The 17,138-nt window shown below is 36.6% G+C and overlaps 1 protein-coding gene across 3 annotated transcripts in view; it reads left to right on the top strand.

Annotated features, from left to right (window-relative positions):
- Positions 1–17,138, top strand: part of st3gal3b (ST3 beta-galactoside alpha-2,3-sialyltransferase 3b) — a 117,892-nt gene that overhangs the window by 66,068 nt on the left and 34,686 nt on the right. The window contains exons 3-6 of one of the 3 annotated variants that reach the window (XM_079612632.1): positions 4,943–5,008; positions 5,369–5,416; positions 9,614–9,656; positions 13,558–13,650. In XM_079612632.1, coding sequence (XP_079468758.1) covers positions 4,943–5,008; positions 5,369–5,416; positions 9,614–9,656; positions 13,558–13,650 — 250 coding nt within the window. The remainder of the gene's footprint in view (positions 1–4,942; positions 5,009–5,368; positions 5,417–9,613; positions 9,657–13,557; positions 13,651–17,138) is intronic. The other 2 variants (XM_079612633.1, XM_079612634.1) reach the window with 2 other exon arrangements.

Genomic DNA, 17,138 nt, shown 5'->3' with positions numbered 1-17,138 from the left:
GAGCACCACAGTTCGGGTCAGATTCACAGAGGCCGCTGCTGGGTGATGGTTTATTATACCAACCGTATGTGTATTTGCTGCTAGAAGGCATGCAACCACCAGACTGCATGTTCAAATAATAACCTCTGGTTTCACAGACAAGGCTTAAGCTAGTCCCAGACTAGAAAGAATGTTTGGGTTGTTTTAACTGAAAACAACTTGCACTGAGATATCTTAAAATTATGTCTGTGCCATTGTTTTTCTGAAGATGTTTTTTTTTTTCCTCTAAAGAACATTTATAGACCGATAACTGCGTATCAGCAGCGGCAGTGATAGGAGATCAACAATAGGGCATTTGAATTCCGGACCAAGGCTTTGTCTTCACAGCTGAGTCTCGAGCATTACTCCTGGTTCCGGAAAATATTGAGAAGGGTTAAGATTGGAAATTTTTAATTGCCTCTGACTCAATATCTTTTTACCTCATAATTGTCGAAATTTCCATAACTTTAAATCAAGTGTTGACTGGGTCACTCAAGACTCACACATGGGTATCTATAGATAGGCGAAGTTTTTGTCCTCTGTTACGTTCCTTTGACTGTTAAACATATTCTGTTTGACTGTCATTTATATGGTACTGCTAGAAAACGCTTTTATTCAGAAACATGTTTACATGGAATATTTCTGAATGTATCCCCCGAATGTATTTTAGATTTTCTATCTTATGTCAAGTATATAATAATTAAAATTTGATGAATTGGGATACTGACTACCTTGTGTTTGCCATGTAAAGCCTTGATGCTAACATGGCATTAAACATGTAATAAACAAACAAAGAACATTTATAAAAGCTACTTAAAAATCCTAATTGAACTAAGGACTAATCCTGGCTCAATCTAAGCCCTTTCTGTGAAACCATGCCTAAGATTAGTAAAAAACCAAAGTGAGTATTCCCTTTTTTTTCCTGCAAAAAGGGCTGCAATGAACATTTATATTTGAAGTAATTATTTGCATTGTATAGCTCTATAAAACTTTTTTTTTTAGTCATTTGTTTTGTGGATATATTAATAATATATTTATTATTCATTCATTTTGAATAAGCGGCGGGTAACGGCTGGTTCACAGATGATTTGTAAGTTCCATGTAACTGCCACTAGGGGGCGAAATGCGATAATCAAATGTTGAATTTTGGAGATGGTGGAAAGGCGGCTTCAGTCCACACACACACACACACACACACACACACACACACACGCGTACTTTAGCATGCTGTTGGAAAACGGCTCAGCCCTGGTGCAGACAGGTCAAAACGGTCCCCGTGTTCCTGATCTGCAAAAGGGCCCGAAATGTATAAATAGTGTAAATATGATTGATGTTCTACTTGATAAGACAGAATAAAGTGTTTTCATTTCATATGGAAAAGAGTCTGTGCTATAGACCGATGATGAGGCAAATAACTATTTGGTTGCTGCAATTATTTTGAAGTTTTATTGATTAATGGTTTCTTATTGGCTCTCAGAAACGCAGCTGAAGAAATGGATTTGGCAGGTTACAGTACAGTCTCCGAGATTATTTGAGTGTTCAGCAAGCAAGTTGTTCTCAGTTTGTTCAATGCATGTTTGCCTTCGCTGACTTTGGTCTCTTGAACCTCTGTGGAAAAAGTTAGATTAATTATAAACGGCACAGTTCGACAGCTGCGCCCAGTTTATTTTGGAAAATTTTGTGAACCTGGGATGTTTTTTTTTTTAACCTCACCCCTGTTATGAAAGGCACTTCAGGACACATTGTAAAGACAAATCACAATAAATGGCTCTGAAAATGGTACAAGGGAAGGAAACGCAACCCTATTTTGATGATAAATGACAAAGAGAGGGCAAAAACAATTTAAAACAATTTTTTTTTTACAAATGCTCCTTATAAATCGAATGTTATTGAGCTTTGGAGAGTCTGCAGGGTGGAGAACTCACCCAGATCCAGGTTCATAGCAGAGCTTTTACACTGTATCTACTCTACACCGGACACAAGCCTCATGATGCATCCAAACTAAAAAGATCCCATAATAATCAATGGAGTTGTCTGCATTGAAAGCTCAGTTGATAAGCTAAAGCGACGAGCTGTAGAGCTACACTTTATTTTTCTTGTTCGTCTGAAATAAAATTGTTTTAATTGCAACTAAGTTTTTGCTATGACATTTATCCTTAGAAAAAATAAAAGCTATTAAATATCATCTTACCATTATGTCTGTCAAACTTAGCATGTGATTTCTGGCCTTCTAATTCAAATCATCTTTGTTTTGAGCTAATTATGCAGCAATGGTGTAATATTTACTATTCTAAAATAACTTGTTATTATAGGCTCAGAAAAACTTAGAAATGTAGGATTGTTTTCATTTTAATGTAGCTGGTTGGTCCATGTTAGTGAATATTGTTAGTTGGGGTGTGCAATATACTGGTAGACATTAAGCGGTAGAAATGTGTCAACCGGGAGAGATTTTGGGCTATCGTCTCCATTGCGGTTACGCACTCATGTGACATTGATGTGCTGCGCTGCCACAAAAGCTTGCATGCAATTTTAAACATTGAAATTTAAAAACAAGTGATTTTAAATCATTTAAGTGCAAAAAGCATGATCGAGATATGTAAGAACTCATTTCGGTATGAGTCTGAGAGATGTTTTCTGAGCTCTGTCTGAGAGACGCACATTGAAGCCGCTGCATATAGAGTGCATCAGTACTGAACTGAGGTCTTTTTGCCACCTAATTGGGTTTTTGAACGGTCAAATACACACACACTTATGTGTCAAAATGTCTGTTTTTGCGAGTATGCTCGTAAACAGTAATTTATTTCTTAAGTGATCGTAAACAGTTGAGAAAGCGTATGTGTCGCAGTGCATTTGGTCTTAAAGTGACAGCAGCCTAATATTCCTGTTGCTGTCTGTGCCATTAATCTTAATCAAACAACAAAAGACACAGAATCACTCACTGCTCCTGGCTAAATCACTTTTCCAACTTTAATAAGAATACACTTCTATTTAGTTTGCACAGTGATGTCTATGCAGTGTTTTTTGTACATTTAATTACTTGTATACAATTTATGTAGTATTTCTTATTTAGCGCTTGAATTTTTCAGGTAAATTTCAGGTCTATTTCATTTGTGTCTTTGTTCTATTGTAGTTTTTTTAATCTTATTGCTTGTAATTAATTTATTTCGTCTTATTTTATCACTGACTGTTCACTTACTGTAAGCTTGTTCAGTTAGCTTGAGTTTTTTTTTTTACATAGTATTAGTTTTTTTGTGATATTGAAATTGCTGACGAGATTTATGAAATTGCGATGGTATCAAAAATTGTGATTTATCGTGAAATAAAATTACTCCTGATAGATGGTAATATCGCCCACCCCTATTTGTGAGATGACATGCTGCTTTGACGCAGTGGAGATAGTGTTAAATGTTTAAAATGTGTATGTCAGGTTAAATTTTTTTTTTTAGATATATTAAATAAGGTTTAGATGTCTGAGTGAAAATGTAATTATCATTAAAATTATTACTGTAACTGCTCTACAATAAGCTTTATAGCCATTTCTGTCAAGATCATATTTTTAAAACGCAGCTGAGCTGTGACGTCATACAAGGGAGACGTGCCAACAAAGTTCTATTCAAGTATGGAGAGTTTTGAGTCTGAGGAGATGCAAAATCCCCCTCAAACCTATACGATGGCCCACAGCCATACAATTTTTAGTCTCCCAGGCGGGAGACAGATGAGGAGCCAAACAGAAATGTAAATAATTCATATCGAAGAAACATAAATATCTGGTGTGAAGAAGAACCAGTGGAGAGTTGGTCAGGTGTCTGGTAAGTATAGGCGTAACGGTATGTATTCGTATTGAACCGAAACGGTACGGGTGTCACGGTTCAGTGCATGAATATACACGGAGAATACACAGTATATAAAAAAAAAAAATTAAACTCGCGTGCAAATTAATTAATGCGAAACTACTGTTAGATACGCAGGTTATTTAGGGACACCTAATCTGTAGCTCCGCCTTAGCTCTGAAGCTCCGTGGCTATAATGAACAGGCTGCGATCGATGTCAATATTGCAATGCTGGAATATGTTGGTTGGTGTGTGTGTGTGTGTGTGTGTGAGAGAGAGAGAGAGAGAGGGGGAGGGAGAGAGAGGGGCGCGATCGACGTGCTTCTACTACAGTAGCATACACCGTAGGCACCGCTCATGAGATCTCCAACCGCGTAGTCCTTCTCAGTGAAATGGGCGCTGCAAATGACCGAAGTCTTGGATACCGAAGCAGCACTGAAGTCGGCGCGTTTGGTCCGAACAAAGTTGACCCAGGCACGGAACACAGTGGACTCTGTGACCGGTTTTAACGGTGTTTTTGCACCCAGCACAAATGCAGTAATTCACCATCGTGAAAATACGCCTGCGTATACTAACGACCTAACTTAAATAACTAACTAAATAACTAAATAAATGTCATAATCACTAATTCTCTCGCTCTATCACTCGTACAATTATCAACACAGCTCAGCGAGCTGGGGAGACGTCTCCCTCATATGACGTCAAACGATTCGTTTGGAATGAGGAGCAGTTTTAAGGGAGGACTGAAAATAACGAACTTTTTCATCTTATATTCTGCCTTTAGGAATCGAAAAACATACAAAACAATATATCAACTTGTCAAACGTGTATTTCCCCTAACTATTTTGTGTTAATCAAAATAAAAAATTTAACCTGACATACACACTTTAAGACTCAGTGTTATCGTTTTCAAAGCTGATGCTGTCCATTTTGAAAGAAGATATGTGGCATCAAACCTGAAAACTTTCTCAAGGCACTGTATGCTAATGTGTGTTTTTGGTTTCTGCATGTTCATAATGTTTACCCTCATTATCATATGGTGTTTGACTTTGCACATACTAGGACTGCTAATTTTTAACTCTTTTGTTTCACAGATGTGAAGGCCACAGTAAAAGTCAGTAAAGTCACAAAAAATACTGTCAAATCCCCTGTGACCAAAGGTAGAAACTCTCCACCGCTCCTTCTGGTGTGGCGATTATTGGGGACTGGTGAAATAATCAATGGGCTCTCCGTTGGGCACTAACATCCTTATCCATCTGGGCTTTTTGTTTTCTTTTTAAATAATCAATTTTACTGCACAGGCAGCTAATGGTATCAGCTGGAAATTATGGTGATGGGCATCCTGAACTTTTCAACCTCATGTAATTCTTGGAACTAATGCAACTTTCTAGTTCGTACTGTTTGAAATAGGTTGGCGATTGTGGGTTTGGCCTGAGGGTCATTCTGCGTGACCTCAAAGTTTCCAGAAGATTGTGTCAAGGACAGAACCACGAGGCCTAATTGATGGTCTTGTGTTTCAGAGCCGGTGGTCGAGGGTCCTGTCTCCGTGGGACGAACAGTAGGCTCAGGTACAGCCTTACTGCAAAGAGTGCACTCTGGTCAACATGAGAACCCTAACAGTTATTATGGGAGGCCTGGTAGTCCAGAGATGATGTCCACCACTACATTACTCACGAAAGACACTTTCACACCAAATGCGATATGAGAAAACAAAAAACAAACCAACAAATAATTAAATGATTTTGCACCAGTACAACAGGTGATGCTGAATGACAGTAAAGCCTCACACCAGCCAGGACAGATACCCGAAAGGTGCCCTGCTTTGTGCCTGACCAGTACCTTAAAGTAGTTCACCCAAAAATTAGAATGAACCTCATTGTTTTTTGCAGAAGCTCATACGTGCTGCGTAACATGAGAATGAACTTCATTGGTTCTTGTGGAAACTCAAATGTGCTGCATTACACATATTATAAATATTTTTCTCAAATAAAAGTCAGTTCATAATATGAACTTCATATAACTAAGGTATTGTTGTTCGTTACCAAGGCAACCACTTGCGGGTCTGAACGCGCTTATTGTGTATGTGAAGGATCTGTACACATGATAGGCGGCAAAATCAAAAAAATAGATTTCATTTATAATGTTTCTCCTTTAATCCGATATAAAATTTCATACCGTAATTTCATACCTCTTAACTGGTAGTGTAACAAGCCTATAAGCACGCTTAATTAATGTATACTAGTTTGACATGACAGAAGAAAGGCCTAAATTCAATCTGTTCATTATATAAAGCAATCGTGTTAGAAAATTTAAACTAAACTGCTAAATTCATTTAGTTTTATCATCCCTTTATTCACTTTTTGAAGTGTCAAATTGGTAGTTGTGTAACTGTTAATGTCTGTTAGTGTGTCGAAGATTGAAGGGGTTGGAATGCGACGCAAGTGATTTTTGCTAGTAGTAGTTTCAGCCCGACGCAGTTATCATTTTCACGTCCTGCGCCGCATTGTTTAAATTGCAAATGCATTTTCGCCTATTTGTGTGCCCATGGGATGCTGGTCTGAACACGAGGTTTGTTCAGGCGCATTGTTGGAGCTTTGCTATTTTGATTGAATAATTGAAAGACATTGACCAACTGAAACCTGGTCTAAAGTCAATGGTGCAGTATTTTTATTTTTTTATTTAAAGGGCGCATTAGTAAAATGCGCCTATTTATTACACACACAGGGATGCCAAATATTGGCAGCAGCACACAAAGATGCCAAATATTACAAAGGATTACAATGTAAAAGATAAGTATTGTGTAGATAAAGAAAAGGTGGAATCCGGCTTGTCCCGTAGATGGTCTGCTTTTGCGGTTTAAAGTCCGCGTGAACCGGAAGTTGCAAACGACTTTTCTCCAGTGTTGTGACGTATTTTCAAGTGAAAGGGAATATTGAACAGAGGGCAGGGTTTTACTGTAGCGCTCCTCCTCTCCATCTCTCACCCATAGCAGACTAACGGCTTGAGGGGAGAGGTTAAGCGTTTTTCAACCCAAGCCGTCAAGCCTATGTCATCAGAAAAGGAATGCCATTCCAGACCGGAAGTAACTTTTCAGACTTTGATTAAAGATTACCACGGCAAACCATTTTTTCTATGTATTAACTTGCACAGATGAATTAGTAAAGACTAGTAATATGCGCTAACAAAGTAAATAGGGTCAATTTTGATTTCATGTCAACTTTAACCTCGTGCACAAGAAGATACGTTTCCTCTCTGGAGACGCGTTCAGTCTTTCCGCTTGCAAATTCCACCATGTAAATAGCAAATCCGCCATGGCGCGAGAGCAATTGGCTTTCAAAGGGAATGGGAGATGAGACTCTGATTGGTTTATTGCACGTTACGCCCGAAACACACCCAAAACACACCCATTCCTCATTAAGACAATAGGGACAACCCTTTATCCCGTCGTTAAACTAGCAAAAGTAGATTCGGACACGCCCTAAGTACGCTTGCACCATGTGCTGTTTAGACCATTCACTTAGATCGTTAAAATAGGGCCCTAATAGTGTCAGGCTCATAACTGTAGTTTTTGCGCGTTTTACAATTTGATATACACTGTTCAAAAGTTTGAGATCAGTAATAATGAACTTTTTTTTTTGTTAAGGAATGCAACACTTTTGTTACGCAATGATGCATTAAATTGATCAAAAGTGACTGGAAAGATCTTTTACATTGTTACAAAAATATATATATTTCAAATAAATGCTTTTTCATCAAAGAATCCTGAAAAGGTGTATTAAGCAGCACAACAGTTTTAGAAATGTATTATAAAATTATTTCTGAACTTGGATTAATAATGCTGAAAATTAAATCGAAAATTCAGCTTTGACATCAGAGGAATAAATTACATTTTAAAATAAATTCAAATAGAAAACTACACAACACTTAGTTTTTTAACAACACTTTACAATATTAGTGTTGATACTGTATTTTTTATCAAATAAATACAGCCTTGGTGACTGACGACATAAAAAACATTTAAAATGTCTTATTGACCCCAAACTTTTAAATGGTAGTGTACTGTATGCAATCAGTCGTTCTCAGATCTTTTTGGTTGGAGTGTTTTTATCCCCAGGCGAAACAAAAAATATTCAACCAACATTAAAAACAATGTCAGAGAAAGTTCATCCCTGCTGTGAATAGCTGCATAATAATCTTTCTATTAAAAACGTTGTATGTCACACTTGGTGTGAAAGAGTCTTAAGATAGTGTACATGGGTCATTATCAGCTCCCCCTCCCCCATCTCATTTGAAAAGGTTACTTACTGTTAAACTTTTAAGAAATCATGTTTCTCCGACCATCAGGGCCGTAAATCACTAAAATGTGAATCTAGTTTTTTACAGTCATTATTGTGCTTTGTTATGGAAAAAAGGACTTTGCACAGAGTTGAACTTAATGAGATGGGTGTTAAGTGTAAACATCGAAGTGCTGATTTAAGTCTCCACAAAAAAAACGTATAAAATATTACCTTTTTTTTTTGTTCACAAATATGACATCACCGATTATTTTCATTGTATTATTTTTACATGGGAATTTTTATTGCATGACATTTTAGAAAAGAATTGTAGAAAAACTACATCATATTTTGATTGATGTAAATGATTAATAGGGATATTTCCTTTTTTATTTTAAAAGTTATTTTGCATTACACATGAAACCAAGTTTCTTCAGTATCTTGTTAATTATATCGGTAATTTTATAAATCACAGTGATTTAGCCTAAACAACCAATACCAGAGACACTTAGATTGTTATTTTTTCTGCAACCCACTTTACATCCCTGTGAAATTGTAAACTTGGGCCTCCATCTGAAAGGGTTCATGCCTGACCCCGGCGGGTATCTAAGAGTTTGCTTGCTGTGGTTCCACAGTTAAAACACCCGTGGAGGGTCTGTCTCTGAATTGCCAACTGTGAATAATTCCTTTTCAGCAGTGGTCACTTTCTAACCAGTTCCTCCTCTCCATTCTGCAGCATCTGTCTGGAGAGCATCAGTGGCGTTCTCAAACTCTCCTTTCCATCCCTTAGTGCCATATTAGCAATGCTGTCCTCGCTGATGCCTTATTCCCGCTGTGAATGCTACAAGTGTTGCTAATGAGAATGTAGCAGCTGAATTAATGTTTTGTTCCACATTTACCTGTTCATCAGTCTTTTTTACTGAGCCCATTATTTCAGTCTGCTTGGTAAATATTTGGTCTTTTGTTAAATGTTTTATTTTTTCTAGCGGCTCTGCTCTAGCTATCGCATCAAGCATGCTTAAAGTTGATCATGTTACTGTTTTTATTGACCAAAAGGAATGAAGTATAGGCATACTTGAGTATGCACAGCAGTTTTGGCTTACTGCTTTTTCATTTCCCCCTGCTCACACTTCTGTTTTTTCTCTCTTCTTTTTTTGAAGGCTTAGCATCATTGACACCTCATAGACACCTATGGTCTTATGAAGCCCTCATAGGTGGAGAGCTGCTTTTTAACAATTTCCCAGTTGAAATATGGAATGTTTTGGCTGGTCTAATCTTATATTGCTGCTGCTTCCGCGTACACTAAAATCATTTAGATGATGACCTAACTATTTGAATGTTTATTATTATTTACATGTTTAGTGGTACAAAAATGCACCCAGTGATGCATTTTGACATGATGATGGCATAACAAGTGAGGATTTACATTTATTTTTGTGTTTGGATTATGATGTTCTAAGTTAATATTCATTTTCATCTTTCTCTTCACAGTGTTTGATAAGCAAGGGTTCTTGGTGAATCTGGACTCAAAGCTGTAAGTATTCTGTGTGAAACAATCCCTTCTTATACATTTCACCAATAGAGAGAACATTTACATAAACTAATCTAAATGTTAATACATCGATCAAGAGCAAATGGCCTTTTAGTTTATCTAAATAATATTATTATTTTTTTACTATCATGATTTTTAGATTACATAAAGAATTTGTATAGATGCTGTCACTGCGCAGCGTTTCTTTTACTTTCACATGTTCAGTTCAGTCGTCCTGAAGCCAAAAGATATCACTTATGCTCACCAATGCTGTATTTATTCAATAAAAAAATAAAGTAACTGTAAACTTGTGAAATAATAATACATTTCAAAATAACCGGGGTTTTTTAAATATTTTTTTGAACATAATTTATTCCTGTGATGGCAAAGACATTCGTCAAGTCTTTAGTGTCACATGATCCTATAATAATAATAATAATAATAATAATATAATAAAACCATGGTTTCTTTTTTGGAATTGAAGGTTCAACAGCTTTTTTGGGGGGGAAATATAAATCTTTATAAATGGGTTTAGTCACTTTTAATCAATTGAATGCATCTTTGCTGAATTTCTTTAAAAAAATAAACCCCAAACTTTTGAATAGTAGTGTTTTGTATATCAAGTGGTTGTAGCAATACATATTACCGTATATAGAGAAATATATCACAGTGCTTAATAAATAAAATCATTTATCATCAGTGCTCATTAAATAAATAAAAAATCTAGGGTACTAAAGAGTCTTAAAAGCAGTAAAGGCTTTTGCCCCCATTCAGTGCCATCAGTGTCTTTGAGCAATCTATTCCAGCGACCTCGTGTGACGTGTTGTGATGTATGATAGGTCTGTGTGTGGTAGGTATATGTTTACATTTCATCTTTGAAGCAGCCATACTCTCAGACTCTCACCTCCCCCTAATTTCTCAGTGTTGAGCATCAGAGAAGGCATGTCTGTCCACACCATGCGCACGTACAATAAGCAAAGCCTTCGACAGGTTTAGATTTCATTGACGCTGTGAGCAAAAACTGTCTGTGTGGTGCACTTCATCATTCAGCTGGCCTCAATCCACCATCCGCTCTGCTGCTCAAAGACTCAGAGCTGTCACGACAACAAAATATGACACTGTCCCATTGGGCCAAGCACTTCATCAAAATGAAGGCTTCAGCAAATAAGTGTCTTGTGGCTTTTATTTTAACTGTTGAAAAGGCACTTAGTGTCGGACAATGTGATTTGATGTTGAAACCTGGAGTTTCTGCATTTTATCAAAAATGTAAATTCGGAGAACATGTTTTTTTTTTTTTTTTTGCGTTACTGACACTTCAGAAAAATGGACAGTTATTTAATTGTGTTAATCTCAATACTGGATTAAAAATCACTGTTGATGCTTTAGATGCCATTTAACAAGGTGGTCCAGCCAGCATGTGTCCATTCTCAACCACCTCCAGTCTATCAGATAGTCCTGATTTCTTTCTCTCTCTTTCACACACACACACACACACACACACACACACACACACACACACACACACACACACACACACACACACACACAAACCCATTGGCCTCTCAGACCTGACCTGTGTCCTCTTCACCTGTTTATTTGAACTGCTTTCATTGTGAGCTGCAGGTTATTAATGATGCCGCTCAGTTTAGGTGGTAGGAGCGTGTCTGCTGCCCCCATCCATTTAGAGGATTTCTCAATATTTTATTATTGTTACAACCACTTGATATATTATATGTTTATATAATGTATGTCTAAAAGTTTGGGGTCTGTAAGATATTTTTATTGTAAAATATGTTTGAAAGAATTATCTTCTGCTCACATAGGCTGCATTTTTTTGGTTAAAATACAAAAATAACTTTTTTCTATGTTAATATAGTTTAAAATATTATTTATTCCTATGATGGTAAAGACAGAATTTTCAGCATCATTACTTTATTTTTTACATTAGTTCAAAAGAACAGCATTTATTTGACAGTATTTTTTGTAACAATGTAAAAGTCAGATTTAAAGCTACAATATGTAAAAAAAAATTCGCCACTAGGGGTCGCTAACCTCTTACAATAACAAAGGCGTAGGTTTATGACACAGTGACAAGCTGAATGATGGGACTTGCTGTCAAGCTGATGGATCTAATAATGTTAATGGATGAGTGAAAACATTCATGTTTTTCTACGTTACAGTGGTATGAAGCAGGGCGCGATTGCTAATAATAGACAGATATCACACGCGAGTCCCGCGGATATAAAGGAAAAATGGTATTTAATTCTACCGAACTACCCGCAAGTGCTGAATTAATTCTCACACAGGTCAGTTTATTTGACGAATTAAACTTGTGAGGTAACGCAGCGCTGTTTCACTTGGTCTAACCATTCTGCCCCTAGCTATGCGTGCGAAAGCATGGGGAGCGATCCCGGGCGTGTCAGAATGGGTGCTGAACGTTGTAAAACAGGGCTATGCGCTGCAGTTCGCTCGCCGTCCCCCGCGCTTTCGAGCCCGGACCGTGACGAGCGGTCCTTTTCTTATTTGATTTGATTTGTGCTTCAGAGCGCGGTGGTTGTAGGGGTGTCTTGCCAAAGGCTTCAGCCATCCTTCCGCTCTCTTCCCTGAATTGAAATGAAGTAGTGGGCTGTACTTTCCACACGATAGACATCAGGTTCAAGTACGCCCACAAGCCGTGCGAGTTATTCGTGTCGTGTATTGCAGGTTGGCTGGTGGTTATGTGCCCCGCATACCGCCTCCCATGGCCGAAACTGGTATTACGACACCTGTCGGGCCGTGGCTAGTAATGCTAATGCTAATTAAGGTTGATATCTCTGCAGCACTATAACTTGACATTTTTTTAATGACATCATTGCCCTTATTTCTTCTCATTCTTTTGATGCGTGTAGCTAATTTTTTGGATATTTTTACCTCAATTTTTACACATGGCACCTTTAAAGCATTATTGCTGAATAAAAGTATTATTATTATTATTTAAATCTTACCGACCCCATAATTTTGAATGTTGTTGTAAATATATCTAAAAATAATAGAATACTGTAAGTCTTTTAAAAAGAGGCCCGATTGTTTCAGGTTCTGTTCAAGTTTTTACTTTTTTGTGTCATAGTGTCATATAGTGTCTGTATAACTCTACCCTGATTAAAATGAAAACATTTCAATAAAAATTAAATAAACAAAAATACTGTAAGGCACCTACAATGGAGGCAATAAACATTAAAATACACAATTTTTAAAAGTATAACCACAATATTCCAAACATTACAGATTTTAACAAGACATGAGTTATATGGCATTGCTGTCTGTAAAGCATTGTTTGCATTGTGCAAACTTCTGTCACGCATAACCAGATGTTTAGTCATCTAGAAAAGTAGACAACTTTAAAGTTTGAAAAATAAACTATCTTTATGGAATAATTAGTGTAAGTACTTTACATTTCAGCTTTTAAACAACCCGGAACGCTGGCCCTGTTTAGTTTACTGAGCGTGTAACCAGTTTTTGCTTTTTTTCCTATAAAAATAAAACTGAGTGGCAAGTCTAAATAGTTTTATGTGGTAACATCATACCACAAATGCCGTCTTTAGAGCGTTAGCTGTTTTGAGCTTGGAACATTCTTTCAGAACAAAAGTATGAAATAAACACGCTCACTGTTTGTGCAGCCAGCAGAGTGTGTTGCATTCCTATTGTTTGACTATTTCATTTATTTAACACATCAGCGATAAACGAAGTTTCACAAAGTAATCCATCACATCCTGATCTAGATGTCATTCATCATGTGCCAGGCAAGATAAAAACAATATACCTCAGATTCACCATTACCCTGCAGCACAGTTATGCTGTCTGATATTCCTGTCAGGTTTAACATTTACAACATTACATTTTTCTTCTCCTCTCTAACTGTCTACAGGCCTCCGGAGTTGGTGTACAAGTATGGAAACCTCAGTGAAGGATCCTGCAAACCCGGCTATGCAGCTGCCAAAATGACTGCTATCTATCCAAAGTATGAACCGATTTTTTTATTCACATAATAGGGTGAACACAATAAGAATGACCCATTGCCTTTTTCTGTAACTTATTGTACACGTTGTTGCGCAATCTGCTGTTTTAAATGAGTGACGCACTGATATTTAGGCCACTGAAAAACAGTTTACGTTTCGGCTGAAATAAGTGATTTTCCGATGGCACGTTTTCATTGTGCCAGTGTCTTTTTCGTGCACACATGTATAAGCTATAACAGGTAAATATGCTCTGTATATCATATTAATTATATTTTGATGTCTTAATCATAATTATTTAAAGTGCCCCTATTATGCGTTTTCAAATATTACCCTTCATGCCGTGTGTAATATAGCTGTGTGTGAATGTAATAGGTCTGAAGACTTTTAAATATCAAAGTATATGACAAATAAAGTTATTGTCTCCTAAAATAAAGAAGTATTGAGTTGTCTGCAATTCCAGTCTCATTTCCTGTTACATACCTATGAAACAATCTAACAAATTTGCATAATGCCTTTGGTCTTCATTGACTGCCCGCAAATATCTACTTTGACCCTGTACAAAACACTCTAGTTGTAGCTGAGGCCTGGAAGAGTTTGGTTTGTGTTGTCGACATAAGAGAGACTGAATCTTTAAAATAGCATAATAGGGGCACTTTAATGTATGTTTGAATAAATCTGTCAAAATATATATTACAGCCACCGTTTAAATGTTTCTACAAATTTGAGTAGAAACATAATTTGATCATTAAAAAAACTGCCTTGCATGCATCAGTTTTTATTTGACTGTTGATTATTACATTACATGTAATAATTTCGGTGTTGGTGGTTCAGTAAAAATAATTTGGTGCACCATAGTTAAAGTTAGCAGTCTGAGATGGGTGATATTGAAATTATATGAATATATATATATATATTTCTCCAAGACAAATGTCTAAATATAAAATTAATTGTTCATAAAAGTGGTGACTGACAGAATCTTTTTTATTGTTGATTGCTGTTATATGAATTGAGGTCTACTGCAGTTTCACTTTTTTTTGCGCACTGCTAGATGTGGTTTTGAGAAAAGGTATTTAATATTTCAAAAGGAGGATAATTGAAGATGGCAGATGGGATGGAAGTTTGGTTGGAAGAAAACAAAGAAGCTTTGGCTGAAAGCTGTGTTTTTATTCATCTTTTTTATTTTTATCTGTTCAGCTTTTTTAAAACCTGCTTTTGATCTGGAAGGCTTTGCAATATTGAGCTCTCTGTCGTCTTCGGAGTTAAGTACAAACTCTGTGAATGGAAGACCGCTTTGTTAAAGATTTACTTCTTTAGTCCTGATTTACCAAGTTCCTTGTGTATTCAACTCTCCCTGGTTTCGAGAGACACTATGTCACTTCTCAGCTACGAAGCCCCTGAGGCCAGTCTCATAATATCTCAGATTGAACAGAAAGCTGTTCCTCTGATCCTTTAAGTCCTTGTTAATTTGTGACCTACCACAACAAACAACCACTTCCGCATGCTCGCCAGCTCCACAATGCGCCTGTTGTAACTCTTTTGGAAGTGGACAGTGATTCTGTCTTTGCGGCTGAGAGGAAAATGCTCTGTAAAGCAGCCACTGTGGAGAACCGAATGAGTCAACTTCTTCCATTTGACTAAATCCTCAGAGCGCTCCTCGACTCTCAATGATGTCACACAACACTCAGCGACCCTCAGTGACGCCATGGCCCTTTGATGGAGCTTTTCGTCTTTGCTGGCATCCGTATTCCATTGTTCCCTCATCTTTAGGATAATTCTCCTGCTGGCTATTGTTAGCAGAAGTCATTTTTCCACTACAGCATGCCCAACGATGATAAACATTAAGCATCACGGTTTGGTTTGTTCACGGATATTTCTCTCATCGCCATAAGATTGTTTAGAAATAGATTTTCCACCAATCAAGCAAGATTATTTTGGAAGGGATTTTAGCAGCTATCAGAAAACAGTAACTATCACACAATAGCAACAGCAATATTTAGTCAGATGGTTGCCCTGGATTGATTTAAACAAAAACTGACTAAACAAAAATATTAATTTTAGGAAATAACCTTTTAAAGAAGAGAGAGAGAGTGTAAAGAACTTGACAACAAGAATGACAAGTTCACGTAGCAGCAGTTTTGTTTTGTTGTTATTTGTCTAGAGGCAGTACAAGCATCAAGAGACCCATAAAGCAGAGCAATGACTGAATTGGTGCCTAAATCTTTTTAACAGGTCCCCCAATTAACGGCATATGTGTTAACAGAGTCTACAATGTGCCTCTAATTAACATGTGATGGATCAAGGTTCTCAGGGTCTCTGTTTATTTTTCCGGGTCAAAAGGCAGTGCTGCCACATCATTACAACACAAATATTTGAGCTTTTTTATTGCATGATAAATTATTTATAATGATGTTTAGGATACATTGATTCAGTTAAGATGTTGCCAGAATCCCGGTGAACTAAAGAAACATTTTATGTACTTTTTGAACGTATAAAACAGATAATAGGTTTCGCAAGCTGACAACTGTACAACAATAATTATAAATGATAAATACACTGTTGTTCCTTAATTCATGCTCATTAATAATTTAAAAAACGTGCATTTTTAATAGTTAAAAAAAATACCAAGTATTGTAGACAGTATATGTAGAGGCATTAGATTAATATATGCTGTGAAAATTGTTAGTGCGTGTCCATGATACCTAATGCATTAGCCAATGTAAGCAAATCGGACCTTATTGTTAAGTGTTTCCATTGAATGAATACAAAAATCATAGTAGTTTTGTAGTTGGATAGTTTTTAAGCATCTAAGACTTATTGTGTACCCTTAAGACTCAAATTCAGGAAAGTCACCTACTACAATTAAAGGCACAATATGTAAGATTTTTGGATTAAAATATCCAAAAAACACTAGAAAATTGTTACATGTGGACTTGTGAACTTACATTATCCCAAATGTTTCCAACCAGGTTTAAATCAGCCATTTTAACCAGTGTAATTGTCTGTATCATTGGGTCGCCTATCAGTGACGTCATGTCCGCGTTACCCTCGATTTCCTCGATTTTCCAGGAAACAACAAAACTTTAATATATTATGCGTTTTATTAGACAGGTGAGAAACTGTGCCTTACTTACTTACTGTGCCTTTACATTTTACTTTTATCTTTGTGCAGTTTTATATTAAAGCTCATCATTAAATAGAAAAGTCTAGATTTGAAAATGCTCAAAACTACATATTTAAAAAAAAATTAACGTTTATGATTTTTACATGCTTTTAAAATTAAATAATTTTCTTAATGCTTTACTCATGGTGAAATTCAAACAGTTTCTTTTTAAAACCTAGAAAAACGTATCAGCCTCACTAATCAGTGGTTGGTTAAAGTAGGGATGGGTTTATTAGGGTTAAAGCCCAATTGCATGTGCAGTATGTGGTCATTTGGGCAATTGCTTATCTCTCCCTTTAGCGGTTTAATTTTAATAGGGGATCCCTGCAT

This window comes from Phoxinus phoxinus (genome assembly GCF_949152265.1).
Source record: "Phoxinus phoxinus genome assembly, chromosome: 5".
Taxonomy (NCBI): Eukaryota; Metazoa; Chordata; class Actinopteri; order Cypriniformes; family Leuciscidae; genus Phoxinus; species Phoxinus phoxinus.
The sequence above is the reverse complement of the archived record's forward strand: the minus strand, read 5'-3'. Positions and strand labels throughout refer to the sequence as shown.